At 44.5% G+C, this 16823-nt stretch overlaps 1 protein-coding gene across 1 annotated transcript in view; it reads right to left on the reverse strand.

Moving 5' to 3' along the window:
* Positions 1–16823, reverse strand: part of LDA (limit dextrinase) — a 215739-nt gene that overhangs the window by 16063 nt on the left and 182853 nt on the right. The window contains exon 28 of the mRNA XM_087370761.1: positions 12202–12311. Coding sequence (XP_087226887.1) covers positions 12202–12311 — 110 coding nt within the window. The remainder of the gene's footprint in view (positions 1–12201; positions 12312–16823) is intronic.

Below are 16823 nucleotides of genomic sequence, written 5' to 3' on the forward strand. Positions count from 1 at the left end.
GTCCCCATCAATACATGACATGGTAAGTATTATTGTCAATTCTTTCAAATAACATTTGTGCTTAAATGATTTTCTCTACCTTCTCCTTAGGGTCGTCCTGCACATATCTTTACTCTATGGACACCATCATGGTGCAATATAGTGTGAATCCATTGTCCACTCTCCCAGCTACACAAAATACATATGGTCCGGTAAGCATGTCGTATTCAGTCACTCTCACACCTCACACCACAGACTCACCACACAACCTGTGCGCACACCACATAGAGACACTTTTTTTTAAGTGAAATCTTTTATTTCTGTGTGGGAAACCCCTAAAAAGAGGTAAAAACCCACGAATAAGTACAAAGAAAATATTTACAGGTAAAGCCTCAGAGCAAAAGTCATGAGGCAGCCAAGTAAAAAGTTACAAGATCAAACTGGAGGAGGATCAAACACAACATCCTCCAGTTTCAGATTGTTGCTTTGTAAAAATTGATGCAATGAAGAAACTACAAATCTTCAGTTTCATATGTTGACAAGAAAGAGCACTATGATTGCTGATTTTTTTCAGCAAAAACAGCCATGGGCTATTATGTTAGCAGCTATGTGTGGAAACATGACGTCCCACGCATATGGGCATTGGATTACAGATCACTCGGAAGCAGTCATGACCACATTTCAGGGGAAAATTCCTGGTTGTCCTGTTTCTACTGCTTTTATTCATAATTGGAAGAGAATTCTCTCTTATGCTAAATGGTCAGGTGCTTCTTCCCATCATGGTAATTCTCTTCGCTTGGAAAGCATCCATTGAAGCAAGGTGTTTGAATCGCCTCTTGCTTTACAGGCACCTATTAAAGCATATAATCTTATGAAATTGGGCATAAGATTTGTCGGAGATGTTGTGGATCAACACGGTTATGTGCTTTCATTTCCACAAGCTTGCAGGACATTCCCCTTGGGTCTGCATCATAGGCCCATTTGGAGAATACTTACAACTATGTTGCAGCCATTTGTTCCTGTTCCTCCACTGTTCGTACAGGACAGATTACTAGACTAGAATCTGACTTCCTTATCTCCCGCTACCTGTTCACTTTCAATGCATAATCTGGCCTCCTCGATGGTCTACAGATTTCTTCTTCCACCGCCATGGATTGATAAGCATGCCAACACTCTTTGGAATTTGTATAGGCCTTTATCTTGGTGGCAATCACAACTCAAGAAAATTTGGAAAGCTAAATTGCCATTGAAACAGAGGCTTTTCTTTTGGAGATGTATAGTGGGAGATTTTTCCATTGGGGTGAAATTGGCAGCACGTCGTATTGCTTCCTCTTCCTGCCCCCGTTGCTCTCATCACCGTGAGAGAGTTCCCCATTTGTTATGGTCTTGCCCGCACTCTCGGATATTGATCACTCATGTCTCTCATTTGCTGCGGCTTCGGTTTCCCTCTATCAGATTCAGGAAACTCTTCTGGATGTTTGGATGCTTCTCATCTCAGATGTCTCCATTCCTCCTTTTCTTTCACTGGGCTCGTTTTTGGGTACTATGGACTATTTGGACACAGAGATTGCATTTTAGGATGGGACAACAGTTCACACATATCTACACACACACACACACACACACACACTTTTTTGTGGAATCTTTGAGTCATTATATTACAAAAAAAGCTATCCCAGAAAGGGAGAGCTATAATACATATAGAGAAAATCTCACTATAGGACAAATATGCATCATGATCAAAGACACGAGATTGAAAGCAATCAAAAAGCGATTGCTGCAAAGAGTGTCTGAAGAAAGAGAAAGTGGAAAAAACAGGATCACCAAAGACCCTATAATTACGCTCCTACACACACACACCTTTTTTTTTTTTGAAAGTGAAATCTTATATTTTTATGTGGGAAATCTCAAAAAGAGGTAAAAACCCACCAAATAAGTACAAGAAAAAAATTTACAAGTAAAGCCTCAGAGCAAAAGTCATAAGGCAGCCAAGTAAAAAGTCATGAGGCAGCCAAGTAAAAAGTTACATATCAAGCTGGAGGAGGATCAAACACAGCATCCTCTAGCTTCAAATTATTGCTCTATAAAAACTGATGCAGTGATGAAACCACGCCATCAATAAAAACCAGCTGTTTTTTGCCCTTGTGATTCTTCTTGATATAGGCTGGTACCCGAAATTTCTGAATCACAGGGTCAAAAACCTGTTGTAACATGGGATGAAAAGATTCCAGTAAAAGAGGCACTTCTGCATCCCGAACAAAAGAAGACTCTGGCACAGGCATCAGAGGCAAAGAAGCTAGATCGACATATGTATCCTCTGGCGAAAGAGCTGCATCTGATAAAGCAGGACTCGGCATTTCAGCTTCACTTCGAGGATCAACCTGAGAAAGAGCATGTGCAGCATCCTCTATGATCCCCTCTGCAAGGGGCACATCCATATCTAGAGGAGAAGGAGGCTGATGATGCTCAACGGGAGTCGGATCCTGAACTTCTTTAGCAAGAGAAAGATTAACCTGTGATTTTTCTACCTTCCTCCAGTATTGCTTCGGAGCAGTAAAAGAAGACTTATCCAGTAAAGCCTTAGCAAAAACCGGACGAGAAGGAAGAGTAAACTTTACTATTGAAGAAGGAGCATGAGGAGTGGTCATGAAAGCCAAAGGGCAAGCACGTGCAAAATGACTAACCTGCCGGCACCGATAACATGCTATAGGAAAAGAGGCAAAATGCAGCCTGATGCACATCAAATAAGCAAATCCCAAATCAAGATCCAGAGTAGAGGGCACGGGCTGTATCATATCCCATAAAATACAAAGATGAACATCCCGAGTAGCCTACAAAAACTCCCATCTCGGAACATGTAGAGGCCTCCCCAAAAAAGCTGCAAGAGTAGGAAGATGCTGAAGAAGAGGTAGAGGCAACGCTTTGAGGGTAATCTAGACCGGACAGTGAGTCAGAAGAGAGGCAGATGGATCAAATAGTGGATCCCAAGGCATCACATAAGCAAAGAAACCAGCCCCATGAATACCAGCACGACTGACAAGTCGCTCCACCACATCAGTCGAAGAGCAGTGGGCATAATAAAAACCTTTGCCTAGAAAGACAAAGGAGGAAAGACAATCCTGACCCACTGCAACTTCAGCCCAACGACGAAGTTGAGCTGCAGATAAAACCCTGCCCATAAAGTAGAGACAAACTCCAAACTGCTGAGCATGTCGAAGATAGGGCAGAGTCCAAAGAACAAACAAGCTGTGAACCCGATGAAGGAATGTTACGCTCTAGCCGAGGTAGCATGACCTCGGAAGAATCAGTTGACATTTCCCTTAAAGGATCTATGTTTGTAATTATTTGTTTGCGCTTCATGTAAATGATCGGGAGGGAATTAATGTCAAGGTCCTAGGTGAGGGTTGATAGCACTAGACTAGGTGGATCTAAGGCTAAGGGCCTAATACAAGGAATGTGCCTAGGGGCAAAGGATTTTAATGCATCCCAAGAGAGGGGTGAAATGTTGCATTAGGAAGGCCCTATGATGATGACATGTGGCATCTAGATCCATCTAGGGAGATGGGGCTTGTTGAAGCTAGAGAGAGAAGAGAATGTGTGATTTTCACGTATGGTTTTGATTCGTAATTCTCTGTTAGCTCGGTATGCTTCAGCAAGGTTGGCTGGGAGGAAACTAATGGTGCTGCTCCCGTGATCTGCAGTAGGAATAGTTGTATTGTGTAACATTTGGTATTAGAGCCCAAGGCTAGGAGTTAGAGAGGGGACAGATTTCGAGCGGTGGTCATCCCGCACTGCCACCACGAAGCTGGACAAACGGGGAGAAGTGCAGCGTGATAATCAAGTTGCAGGCCTGGACCGCCTGGTGGCTAATGACGTACGGCTAATTCCCTGACGGGATCGACGCTGATCTACGACGAAATTGGAGGGGGCTGTACGTGACGACGGACAGCAGGTGTGGAGCGGAAGGTAGGCACTGCCGTGATCTACGACGGAAGGTTGGCGCTGCCCGTAGTCTACGATGGAAGCAAAGGATATGAGGGAGGCCTTCGTAGATTCGGCGAAGGTGACGCAGATAGCCCGTGACTGACGCCAGATCAACGGAGAGCCCAAGGGAAGGTACTAGGAGCGTAGAGCGATTCGGCTACTGCTGACGCTGCGACGTGACGACCAAATCGCTGGCGCTGCCCGTGATCTGGAGCAGACGACAGGCTAGGAGCGCAGAGGTGATGCAGGACAGCGTGGTGGCTCGTGTGCATCTTCGAGAAGATTTGTGGATGGGCAACCCCTAGCCGGAGAACATCTCGATCAGGCAGCTACACCTTGGCAGACAACGGAAGAGGCCACGAAATCCAAGAAGGCTGTGACGAAATCGTTGATGACCAGGGAGCTCTTTTTGACCTCCATCAGTTTCGTGTTTTTTTTTTTTCTTCTTGATTTAGTCGGTTGATGCTCTACTTTCATAGACAGGATCTCGTAAGTGATCAGTCTGCATGAGGCGTTGATGCTGTAGCAGGGACAGATTATGCTTGAGGTTATGCCTATGTGCTACAGTTAGAGTTAGTTTGCAGGAGCTTCTCTAGAATAGGGAAAAGCGCTGTTTGAGATATATGCCTGTATCAAATGCTTAATTAGTGTGAATCTGGGATTGCAGGAATTCCCTAGTATAGGGAATTGTGTCAGAGTGTCAGTACACTGAATTGCGTCAGTTTGTAAATACAATTTTCTAGCGGTGTTTTAAAAAAAACAAAAACAAAAACAAAACAAAACAAAACGAAACAAAACACCCATTGGACTGAATGGAAGCAGAAGAAGGGGCTTCCAGGAGGGACCCTGCTAAAGGCTTTCTCTCTCTAGCCTACAGGCTGTTTTTCTGAGCTGTTCTCATTCCAGCCCCATTTCCGCACTCTCCTCACCCAAGGGAGCTTCAGAGGCATCAAGGACTTCATCTACAAAAGGGTCAAGTCACGAAGGGAGTCTATATTTTCAAGTTTATCTCATTTACAGCACTATTTCATGTTGTTTCTGCTATCTTTCTAGAAACCAGTGCCTGTCTCTAATGTTGGATGCAAGTGGTGATTGTTGCAGGCTTCTTCCTTGTGAATTGGGCAAGCCAAGAGTTGAAACCTGAGCTTGGAGTCCTCCTTTCTCTTGTCTAACTTGTACATATGCTCTTGAGTCTTGTATCTAGGTCCTAGGCTTTCACTAAGTTCATCAGTTTGGAAGGTGCATTGCACCTTGGTCTTGTATCTCCATTTTCAAGAATAAAGTGAGCTTGGATAAGGGGGGGGCGTCTTGGCCCCTCAATCATATTGTAATTTCCAATGATGTCACTTTGTGTTTAAGGTGTATAAGTCTTAATTCCAGCTTAATTGCAATCTCTTAAGTTCAAGTATATGTGTTTGGCAACTCGCAGTCATTTCATTCAAACCCTCTACAAAATCCATTGTTTGAATTGATAGAAAGCACCGAGTAGTTTACATTGGTATCAGAGCTTAGGCAGTGGTCCTGTACTCAGAGCTTTTTCTTGTTGAGTCTCTCCTTCATTGAGTCATCAAGTCATCATGGCGGCCAATGGACCTGACCCTCCTAACCTGCATGAGTTGAGTACTCTCTTGTCAAACATTGCTCAACAGGTTCAAGTGCTAGAAAGCAACCAAGCAGAAACTCATGACACAAGGCCCCAATCCCAAGGAAGAGGCTGTGCAAACAACACCAACTCCAACAAGGAGGGAAGATCATCCTCTTCTTCCCCTCCTCGAGGTAGACGGCATCATCAGAGTCCATCTCCTTCGAGACGTCCACAGAGATGAAGATATGCAAAGCATAAGGTACCTCTTGGAGACAAGCTCTTCAAGTTTACTAAGTACAAGGGAGAGGACAAGCCCAAGGTCTTGCTGGCCTGGATCCGAGACCGAGTATTTCTTTGAGGGGGAGGAGTACGAAGACAAGGCGAAGATCTGGTTTGCCGTCCTGCACATGCAAGACAGTGCTTCACTCTGGTGGGCAGCTATGTTCAACACTGGACAACAAGCCCACACCTGGAAGCGCTTCAAGAAGAACTTGATGAGGCACTTCCTGCCTAAGGAGTTTAAGAGAGATGCAATGGTGCAGTGGGATATCCTCCGCCAACGCCAAGAAGAGAAAGTCAATGAGTATGTTTATCGTTTTTGGGATACTTTGCTAAAAGTTCAAGCATTCAGTAGGAAGGATAAAAAAGAGCAGCAAAGGAAGTTCTTTGCTGGCCTACGGTATGTCGTTCAACATGAGGTGGACATTGCCACTCCTACTTCTCTCGAAGACACCATCAACATCGCCTTGAAGGTGGAGAAGAAACAATCTTTCTCCAACAAGCGGAACGGCAGCAGCAACAAGCGTTAAGTCCCAAGGAACCTCTTCCAAGAAACAAAAGGGTAAGGAGACAGCAAAGGATGCACCAAAGGAGCAAAAGTCAGCCAGTCAGCCTCCTCCGAAGAAAGCAGCCCGCACTTTCAGCTCATTGTCTCCACAACAAAAGCAAAAGTATTACTCCAAAGGGCGATGTTTCAAGTGTGGCGAGCGAGGCCACAACTTCTACGAATGCCCTCAAGCTGCCAAGAACAGCAGCAACAAAGAAGCAGCCCCCAAAAAGCCAGCTTTGGTGGTTAACAAGGTGGAAGCACCTCCAGAAAAGGGAGCTGCAAACGACACCTATGGTTTGTTGAAAACATGGGGTCAGGTAAAGGATCAATCCGCTTTGTTTTTGTTAGATAGTAGAGCTACTCACAACTTTATTTCTCATGAGATGGCACAGAACTTGGGGATAGCCCCAAAGGATAAAGGAGAAGCCTTGGAGGCAACTGCAGCCTTCAAGAACCAAGAAGAGAAGGTGTATCCCATCATCGGCAAGCTTCGGGTACACATCCAGGGGTACTTGGATCATCTACCCTTCATGGTGGCACCACTTCAAGGATCGGATGTAATTCTCGGCATGCCCTGGCATAAGCAAGTCAACCCCCGAATTGATTATGTAAAGAATATTCTAACCCTCCAACATAAGGGTAGAGATGTGAGCATTACAGCGGGAGTTTCAGGTTCCTATGGTAAGTCATGCACGATCTCCCAATTTGCTTAAGAAAGGAGTATGTTATTTTCTAGTGTTTGTACGCGATAAGAAACCAAGTGAAGAAAAGTCAAATCCTCTTACAAAAGAAAGATTAGATTTCCTTCAGGAATTCTCTAGTTGCTTCTCTCAAGAACTTCCTAGTCACTCCCTCCTGAGAGACCAGAAGATTACAAAATTGATATAGTTCCAGGGTCTTCACCTCCAAATAGACCCCCATAGAGAGTTAGTCAATCCCAGCAGAATGAAATCTTCAAGCAAGTCCAAGAACTCTTGGACAAGGGCCTGATCCAACCCAATAGTTCTCCCTTCTGATCTCTTGTCTTACTAGTCCAAAAGAAGAATAAAACCTTCAGGATGTGCACAGACTATAGAGCCTTAAACAAACAGACGGTCAAGAACTGTTTCCCGATTCCTCGTATAAACGATATCTTTGATCGTTTAGGAGGATTTCAAATTTTCAGCCGCATAGATCTTAAGAGTGGCCACCATCAGGTATGAGTTGTAGCTGAGGACATTCATAAAACAGCCTTCCGAACCACATTTGGGCTGTATGAATATATGGTGATGCCATTTGGCCTTACCAATGCCCCAGCCACATTCAATCAGCTGATGGAACGGTTGTTCAGGTACTATAGACAGTTCATTGCCGTCTTCTTTGATGGCATCCTCATTTTCAGCAAGAATGAGGAAGAGCATAAGGAGCATCTAAAGATTGTATTTCAAATCTTAGCTGAAAATGCTCTTCACATCAATGAGAAGAAAAGTGAGTTCTTTCTTCCTGAGATTCACTATCTTGGTCACATTATCTCATGAGAAGGTGTCTGTATGGACCCAGCCAAGATACAGATAATTGTAGAGTGGCCTGACCTGAAGAATGCCCATGAGGTAAGGTCTTTTCTAGGCCTATGCTCATATTACCGAAGGTTTATTTGGCATTTTGCTGAACTTGCAGCCCCTCTACATGATCTCACTAAGAAAAATCTGAAGTTCAGATGGACCCAAAAAGAAAAGGACTCTTTTAATGCTCTAAAGTATGCTCTTACTACAGCTCCTGTACTTATCATTCCTAACTTAAGGAAACTATTCCTAGTAGGAGTTGATGCCAGTGGCAATTGCCTTGGGGCTTCTCTTACCCAAGATGGTCATGCTGTGGCCTTTGAAAGCCGACGGCTAAGAGATGCTGAACTTCAATATGATATCTATGAAAAAGAACTCTTAGCTGTAATTCATGCTCTCAAACTTTGGAAACATTATCTTTTAAGGATAGATATTCTTGTTAAAACTGATCATGAAAGTCTTAAATATTTTCTAACTCAACCTCTGATCAGAGAGAGACATATGAAATGGTCTACCTTTCTGCAATCATTTCATTTTCAGATACAATATACTCCTGGAAAAGAGAATGTAGTGGTTGATGCCCTTTCTCCAAGACCACGGCTTAACCATATTTCAATTCCCTATCATAATGAGCTAACAGCCCTCAAAGAATTCTATTAGCCATGGACACATATGAAAGATGGAGGCACCCATCATGCCTACCACATCAGGGATGGCTATTTATTCATGGAGAACAAACTATGTTTCCCAAAGCAGCTTAGATCTAAAGTGATGGAGGAAAGCCATAACCCACCCTATGCTGGTCATAGGGGTATTGTGGCCACTTTTTCAGCCATGGATAAATTTTTCTACTAGCCTGACATGAAAAAGGACACTGCTGCCTACATTTCAGCTTGTCTCGCAGGTCAAAAAGCTAAGTATGAGAGAGGAAAACCCAAGGGTTTACTTCAACCCCTACCCATTCCTGAGAGACCATGGGAACACATCACCATGGACTTCATTACAGGAATTCCTAGGACCAATCAAAATCATGACATGATTTGGGTGATAGTAGATTGATTCAGCAAGCAAGCCCACTTCATTCCTTGCAGAAAGAATCTCAAGGCACCTGAAGCTACCCATTTATTTATTAGACACATCTTTAGGCACCATGGCGTTCACTAGTAACTTCTGGCAAGCTTTGTTTGAGAACATTGGAACTCTTCTGAGTTTCTCCTCAGCTTTTCATCCTCAAACGGATGGCCAAACTGAAGTTACGAATAGTACACTCTTGGATTTGCAGAAATTTAATGTGCATATGAATGACCAACAAACCTTTTGGGAGAAATTCCTTCCTCTTGTGGAGTTTGCTTATAATAACACAATTCATTCCTCCACTGGAAAAGCTCCTTTCGAAATTGTATATGGTAGATCTTTACTAACTCCACTAACAAAAGAGAAAATCTTTGCCGCTAATCAATTCGTGGAGGATTATGACTCTGCTTATGCCACGGTTCGAGCAGCTATTCAAAAGGCACATGAGAAACAAAGAGCAGCTGCAAATAAAAGACGGAGGGTGTTTGCAGTGAAAGAAGGCCAATGGGTATTATTGACATTTGAGAAAGCTCGGTTAAAAACCAAAGTGGGCAAAAAGCGCATCTACTACAAGCTATCCTTTCGATATTATGGTCCTTTTCAGGTGTTGCACAGAGAATTGGAAGATCCACGATGTCTTCCACGTAAGCTTGGTAAAACCCTTCATTGGGGAACCACCTCAAGAGCCCACACTAGACGATGCACCTGAAGTAGAGGACACTCAGATCTTGTTGATCCCAGAGCAGATTATTCTGCATAACTTCACTACGGGACGTCGAGGCACGACTCGCAAGATGTACCTTTTGAAGTTCAAAGGGCTCCCATCCATTGATGTCCAATGGGTGGACAGAGTACATTTCAAGAGTGTCCTGAAATCCTGGATGCTTATGAGGAAGCATTTCAGTTGAGGACAACCAAATGAAAGACGGAGGGAATGTCATCCTGCTTCCACAACATGTATCCACTTGCTTGGTAATATTTCTTTTTGTTTTTCAATAGTATGCTTATTAAGAAATGAAATGTTTTCCTATTGTTCAGTTACGGTCAATGGGGACTAGGTCTAGCATTTGAGGGTGGACCCACTTGCTTGGGGTATGGGCATTAGTGACCCACAAGAGTGATGGCCTCTCTTTGAGAGGGACATCTGGAAACCACACCCCACCTGAGTACCCAAACATGGGACCAATCAAATGCACAGATTGCATACTGACCTAGGAACCATTCAAGAGAATGTTCCCTAAGCTTTGGGTGTGGGCTTGGCAGCACGCCAAGAGTAATGGAGATACAAGATAAGACGATAAACAAATGAGCTCAGTATGGCTCAATTATGACCTTAGAGTACGTCAATAGATAGTCCAAGCTGTTAGGAACCCGTGGGTACAATCAGAATTGAATTCTGACAACTTTCAAATTTTAGGGTTTTTGGGAGTGACACGTGGCAGCTGACACGTGGCAGACTGCCACATTAATCTGAGCTGGCAGGTTAGTCCACCTGTCCCACACATGTGGGAGCATGCATGGCAGGTGGCAGGGCATGCAGGCCAAGTGTTTGGCCCCAAATCTGCTAGATTTGGGGCAGGTTGTGGGCTGTCCTCTTTGGGACTGCAGCCCACCAAACCTTCCACTCTGGGCCGCCGGGGGGGGGGGGGGGGGGGGAGGGGAGGGGCTGAGCCTATTAAAGAAGGCCTCTCCCCTTCATTCCCTACATGAAAATTCATCACTTTTCTTCTCCCTCGTTTTGGTTGATGCAGCAGAACCTCTCCAGCTCCTTGGGTGCAGCCAGCTTCTTCCCAGGCCATTCTCTCACCTCAGCAGCACTTTCTCTCTCTACAACAGCACACTCTCTCTCTATAGTTCCAGGCCCTCCTCTCCAAAAATCTGCCCCCCCTAAGCTCTTCTGGAAGAGCAGCAACATTCTCTCTCCTTCTCCTAGCCTAGAGCAGCCACAGCCCCTTTCTCTCTCTACTGTTCCAGCCCCTTGCCCTTGCAGAAATCTTCCTTTCTCTGCACCGCTGGAACAGCAGCAGCTCCTCTCTTACATCCCCTCCCTTGGGATCAGCACTTTTCTTCTCCCTCCTTTTGGTTGATGCAGCAAAACCTCTCCAGCTCCTTGGGTGCAACCAGCTTCTTCCCAGGCCATTCTCTCACCTCAGCAGCACTTTCTCTCTCTACAGCAGCACACTCTCTCTCTACAGTTCCAGCCCCTCCTCTCCAAAAATCTGCCCCCTCTAAGCTCTTCTGGAAGAGCAGCAACATTCTCTCTCCTTCTCCTAGCCTGGAGCAGCCACAGCCCCTTTCTCTCTCTACTGCAGAATTTTCTCTCTCTACTGTTCCAGCCCCTAAGCTCTTCCAGAAGAGCAGCAGCATTCTCTCTCCTTCTCCTAGCTTGGAGCAGCCACAGTCCCTTTCTCTCTCTACTGCAGAATTTTCTCTCTCTACTGTTCCAACCCCTTCCCCTTGCAGAAAATCTTCCTTTCTCTTCACCACTAGAACAGCAGCAGCTTCTCTCTTACATCCCCTCCCTTGGGATCAGCATTGGCACTCTCTCTCTATAGCTATCACTCCATAAAGGCTTTCTCTCTCTAGCCTATAAGCTGTTTTTCTGAGCTGTTCTCATTCCAGCCCCATTTCCACACTCTCCTCACCCAAGGGAGCTTCTGAGGCATCAAGGACTTCATCTACAAAAGGGTCAAGTCACGAAGGGAGTTTGTATTTTCAAGTTTATCTCATTTACAGCACTATTTCATGTTGTTTCTACTATCTTTCTAGAAACCAGTGCGTGCCTCTAATGTTGGATGTAAGTGGTGATTGTTGCAGGCTTCTTCCTTATGGATTGGGCAAGCCAAGAGTTGAAACCTGAGCTTGAAAACAAGCAGCCCTTTTGTTGCCTAAATTGCTGCTTTCACTGTATTTCCCACACTCTCTCTATAATTCTTCTTGTTTGGTTTTGATATATTTCCGTGACCTTAGTGGTCGAGAGTTGCACAACTATGAGTTTTTACACGGTTTCATCTATCATTATGTTCATTGATGCCCAAATTGTGCAGCCTATGGGAAGTCTCATGTTTTTTTTCACTCCATACAAAAATATCTTTTTCGCACAAAAAAGAAGAGCTTTAGGGTATTCAAGGAATACAAGTGGATATTGCTGTAGGCACCTGCATAATTATGTAAAAGCAAGGTGCTCAACTTTATGACAAATAACTTACAATGGGTCTAGTTGATCAAGCCCACCATGTCCCTCGTTTCCATCTGCAATACTCATTACAATGACTCCAAGAACAGCCGCTGGTCCTGTATTGTGAAAGCGGACTCTTGCCTGCATTTCGTGATATCATCCAGCATGTAACAATAAATTAAGAAATCTTCACTTTGTATTCATAAATCAAGCCACACTTTAGACAAAAAAACATGATTTCCTGATTGAAAGTTTTGCAAAATAACTTAGGGCACTATCAGCATCAACCTTGGTTATTTTCCAGCTCTGTACAAGAGCTTGATTTTGCCCCTATTTCGGTTTCTTTTTGCATACCTACCATGACAGATGTCTACCTTGAGCCTTGCTCTCGAGTGTCGGTGTGCCATACGTACTAGACTCTTTTTTTTTTTTTGACATGAATATATGCCTTCAAGTACATACACAATATGTGGACAAGAAAGTTCAGCAATGCAAGAAGCTAGGACCGTCTCTCTTTGGCTGCTCCGTACTCTCCAGGAGAGTAACCTATCTGCACCATTTCCTGGCCACACATGTTGTGACACTATAGACATTGAGGATGCCAACTGTTTTGATTCAGCTTGGGCCAGTAATATGCTTGAAAGGGATGAACCTGATTGTTTTGAGGATGCACGTGATAATGTCCATTGGATGCAAGTTATTCAAACAGAGATAACTCCATTTTAAAAGACCACACTTGGGACTTGGTGAACTCGCATGTGAGCCAAAAAGCAATGCACAAAGTGCCTATATAAGCTGAAATGCAGATCAGATGGATCAATTGATAGGTAGCCCACCTTGCTGCAAAGGGCTATGCCCAGAAGGGCATGGTTTAGGATAAGACCTTTGCTCCCGCTTCTCGTATGACTATCATTAAGTGTGTGGTTGCCATGGCTGCATTTTATGGATGGAGTATCCATCAAGTTGGATATCAAGATTGCATTTTTGAATGGGGACTCTTGGAAGAGGTTTATTTGTGTCATAACGACATTGGTTTTGTTGTACCTCGCAAGGAAGACAAAGTTTTAAGGTTAAAGAAAGCTTTGTATGGCTTGCAGAAGACTCCTAGAGCCTGGTATGCAAAGATTGATGCTTTTTTACCAGCCAAGGTATGCAGAACAGTCCAAATGAAAGCAACCCTCATGTCAAGAAAGAAGGGGGTGATTCACTCATCATCTGAAGGACATATGCTAATGCCTTTATTCTGCTCTCCTAACAAGTGAGCCTTCACTCTCACTGAACTGCCAGTCTTTGGCTGGCCACAATAGCGGCATGTCCATTTTCGTGAACCTCCTGCAAGCACCTCCTCGGGATTTAGAAGGTCCACTTCCTTCCACCAAGGCGATTGGACGTGGAGGAGCCATGAGAATTCAAACTTCAAAGTTGATTGTTGTAACTTGTTTGCTGCTCTCACAGTTCACTGTTAAAGCACCAAATTGAAGTCCCATCAATATCAACTTGGTACATTGCACAATAGGCAAATATATGATGCATTGACACATTATACATGCAATTCATTATGACCAAACCGTGCAACTTGCACACAGCATTGGCACTGTGCATATGTATATAATTTTTGTAGTAATGTACCTGCAGGCTGCTTCACTGAGGCTTGAGCACCTCTTCAGTCTTAACTCCTCATTCCTCTGCTCAGCTTCTGGAATCTGAATGTATAGTCAACGTAGAGTCCACAGTCAATGCTTCAGCCTTCTCTAGCTCAAGCCTCAATGCCAAGAAGCCTCAACGCCAAGTTCTAATTGGTCGTTGAGCACAACAGTCTATTGCCAACTGTTCGTAGAAGCTAGTGTAGCTGCCAAGGCCCAGCCTCTAGCGACAAGCTAGAACTCTTCTTTTGTGTAGCCTTCACCTATGTATGCAGTCGGAAGATGGGCGTTAGCATAGCTGTATGTCTTGTGCCGTCGCTTGTGTGTGTTGGAACGCTTGCATGCAGTAGGCTAGCATAGGCTAGCTATGCGTAGGCTAGCTGTAGCATAGGCTGTAGCGTAGGCTAGCGTAGCTTGATAGGCTATAGCGTTAGCAAGCTGCTAGGCATAGGCTAGGCGTTGCATGCAGCCTTGCAGGTCGAAGCAAGCTTGCAAGCTGCGAACACGCAAAGCATGGAGGTCGACTGCAAGCGGGGAACACACAGAGCAGTGAATTGCGCCGATTAGATTAGGATTAGATAATTTGCCCCAAATCTTTACATGCATGAAGGGAACGGCTTAGGGAACGTTCCCTAGACGTTCCACAAGGGATATGGAGCGTTCCATAGCCGTTCCAGAGGCCAGACGTTCCATAGACGTTCTCTTCAAGCTGAGTGAAGAGAACGTCGTTCCAACATTCCATAGCTATGGAACGGCGTTCCTTGGCAAGTCGTCGCCAACGCCAACCCTCGCCAACCCTAACCAGCTGCTGCCACCAGCCCTAGCCAACCCTAGCCGCCGGGGTTACACAGTCCCTAGGGGGAGGAAAACTCCAGGCTGGGATGAACCCCTGGCCCACAGCCTGGGGGTTAATATCAGCAAAGGGGCTTCTCAACTTACATAGGCCAGCAACATGGAGTTCCCCAAGACGACCCCAAGTAAGCCCTCCTATTCTCATATTGCAACTTCATCTCCCCTCCCGTACATCTTCTCAAAGATGCCCCCTCCATATGGAAAGACATATCTGTAGCACAGAAAGCTTGTAAGCATGACAGACCCAGTTGTGGAAGAGTATGTGGAAGGCTTGGGAAGCAGCAAGACCTTTCGTCACTTGGAAGGGCTTTTATGGAAAGACTGACACTTTATGTGGCCAAGAATCAATTTGGTTCTCAATCATATGGCCAGAATCTCAGATATGATATGAGTCCTTGAAAGGGGCACTCCACCTAAACAAGAAAGGAATCAGAGTGTGAGGGACTTGTGGAACCACGCCCAGGGCAGGTGGATAAATAGTGAGACTTTGATAACTAGATTTCAACTTAACAGATTTGATATTCTGCTCATCCAAGAAAGACAAAGCCTGTGGTCAAGCGACTCTCTACCTTGGATGCCAGGTCGCTTGCTTCCTTCTCTCAAAGTATTTTGGTGGGTAGGGCAGCCCTAGATTTTTCCTATCCCTATCCTCACGGAAGGGTACGAAGAGCTCATCATGCACATTAACCAGAAATGGCACAGAAGAGATATGGACAAAATATGGATGAAGAGATTTGAAAGGGTTCGGGATAAAGATGTGCCGGAAAAACAGTCTTGCCTTCTTTGCCTAATTCTCCACACGGGTGTCTGGACAGCCAGCCGGGCGAGAAAGATAGGCCTAGGGGATAGCTCATGCAAGCATTGCCACAAGGCTCGGGAAGATATTCCTCATCTTTTCCTTAATTGCAGCTTTTCTAAATCTCTTTGGGACACAGTGAGCAGACACATAGCCTTGGTTCCTTTTAGCTACGCTTATATCTTGTTGAGGGATGCACCCAAGAGATCGCCTTCAAATTGGAATGTTATCCACAGCTCCGCGATATGGACCATTTGGTATCATAGGTGCTCTAAGGTGTTCAATGATGTTGAGATTGATACTAATAATTATTTTTTAAACTTAACAAGAACACGGAGATAACTTCCAAAAGCTTAGCCAAAACTCCACGCTCAGTTTCAAGAATGCTGCAAAGAAGAAGACAAAGAAGAAATTTCTCCGTTGGTCCAAATTCAAACACTGGTGGAGAGCCTGGGGAAAGAGAAACATGAAAGCCCGGGGCATACACATGAACCTGTCGGATCTTCTTTGACCATTCATGTTGATGCCCCCCCTTTAGTGTCAGTTCCTACTCAGATGGCTGACCGGACCCTCCTCCATCCCCCTCTCACTGCTTCAATGTTTCTCGTGTTCAACAATTGCCTCCCTCCCACATATACCTCTATTTAAAAGACCCATGTGCCGCTCTAATCATGCAAGTGCTTCCTTCCGAATTCGAAATGAAAATTTATCAAAAGAAAACTTTTTGGGACCTCTACAAAGGGCGGTGGGGACTGCTACACAGCCAGCCCAGAGTACCATTAAGCGCAGAGGAAGAAAAAACTATTGCCCCTACCCTGTCGTGCCGCGCATGGTTATTATTAAAGTTATCACCCACGTGGTCCTGAAAGAAGAGACATAGGATACCGAGCATTGAGCTCTACCGTTGTACAACTACTACTTTTCTTGAAAGCCACTTCTCCCCTATTTCGTAGCTCTCCAGGAGAGAGAACTTATCATGACATAAAAATTTTATCTTAACTTTTAACTATAAACCCTCATTTTTTGGGGGGGGAAAAAGAAAAAGAAAAGAAAAGAAAAGAAAAGTGAGCGAAGATACGGTGTGTCTTTACTAATGATGCCTTGGCAATAATTTAGGTCCAACTCTCTCATGGACTTTTGAAGAACTCTCGCTTTGTTTCGTTCACTCACTTTTCCTCACTCGCTTTTTGGTAATCCTTGGTGAAAACCTTGCCCTAGTACACTAAGGTCTACTAATGAGGTCTACATTGTTATATTTTGCAAGCTAGAACACTTTTCAAAACTTGTGACATTAATTTATAGTTGTCTCTTTTTCCAAAAGATAGAACTTCTATTAAGTATTACCAAAATACATAAATCCTT

The sequence above is a fragment of the Dipteris shenzhenensis genome, chromosome 32 (genome assembly GCF_047967505.1).
Source record: "Dipteris shenzhenensis isolate YYH24624 ecotype China chromosome 32, Dip_SZ_1.0, whole genome shotgun sequence".
In the NCBI taxonomy this organism is placed as follows: Eukaryota; Viridiplantae; Streptophyta; class Polypodiopsida; order Gleicheniales; family Dipteridaceae; genus Dipteris; species Dipteris shenzhenensis.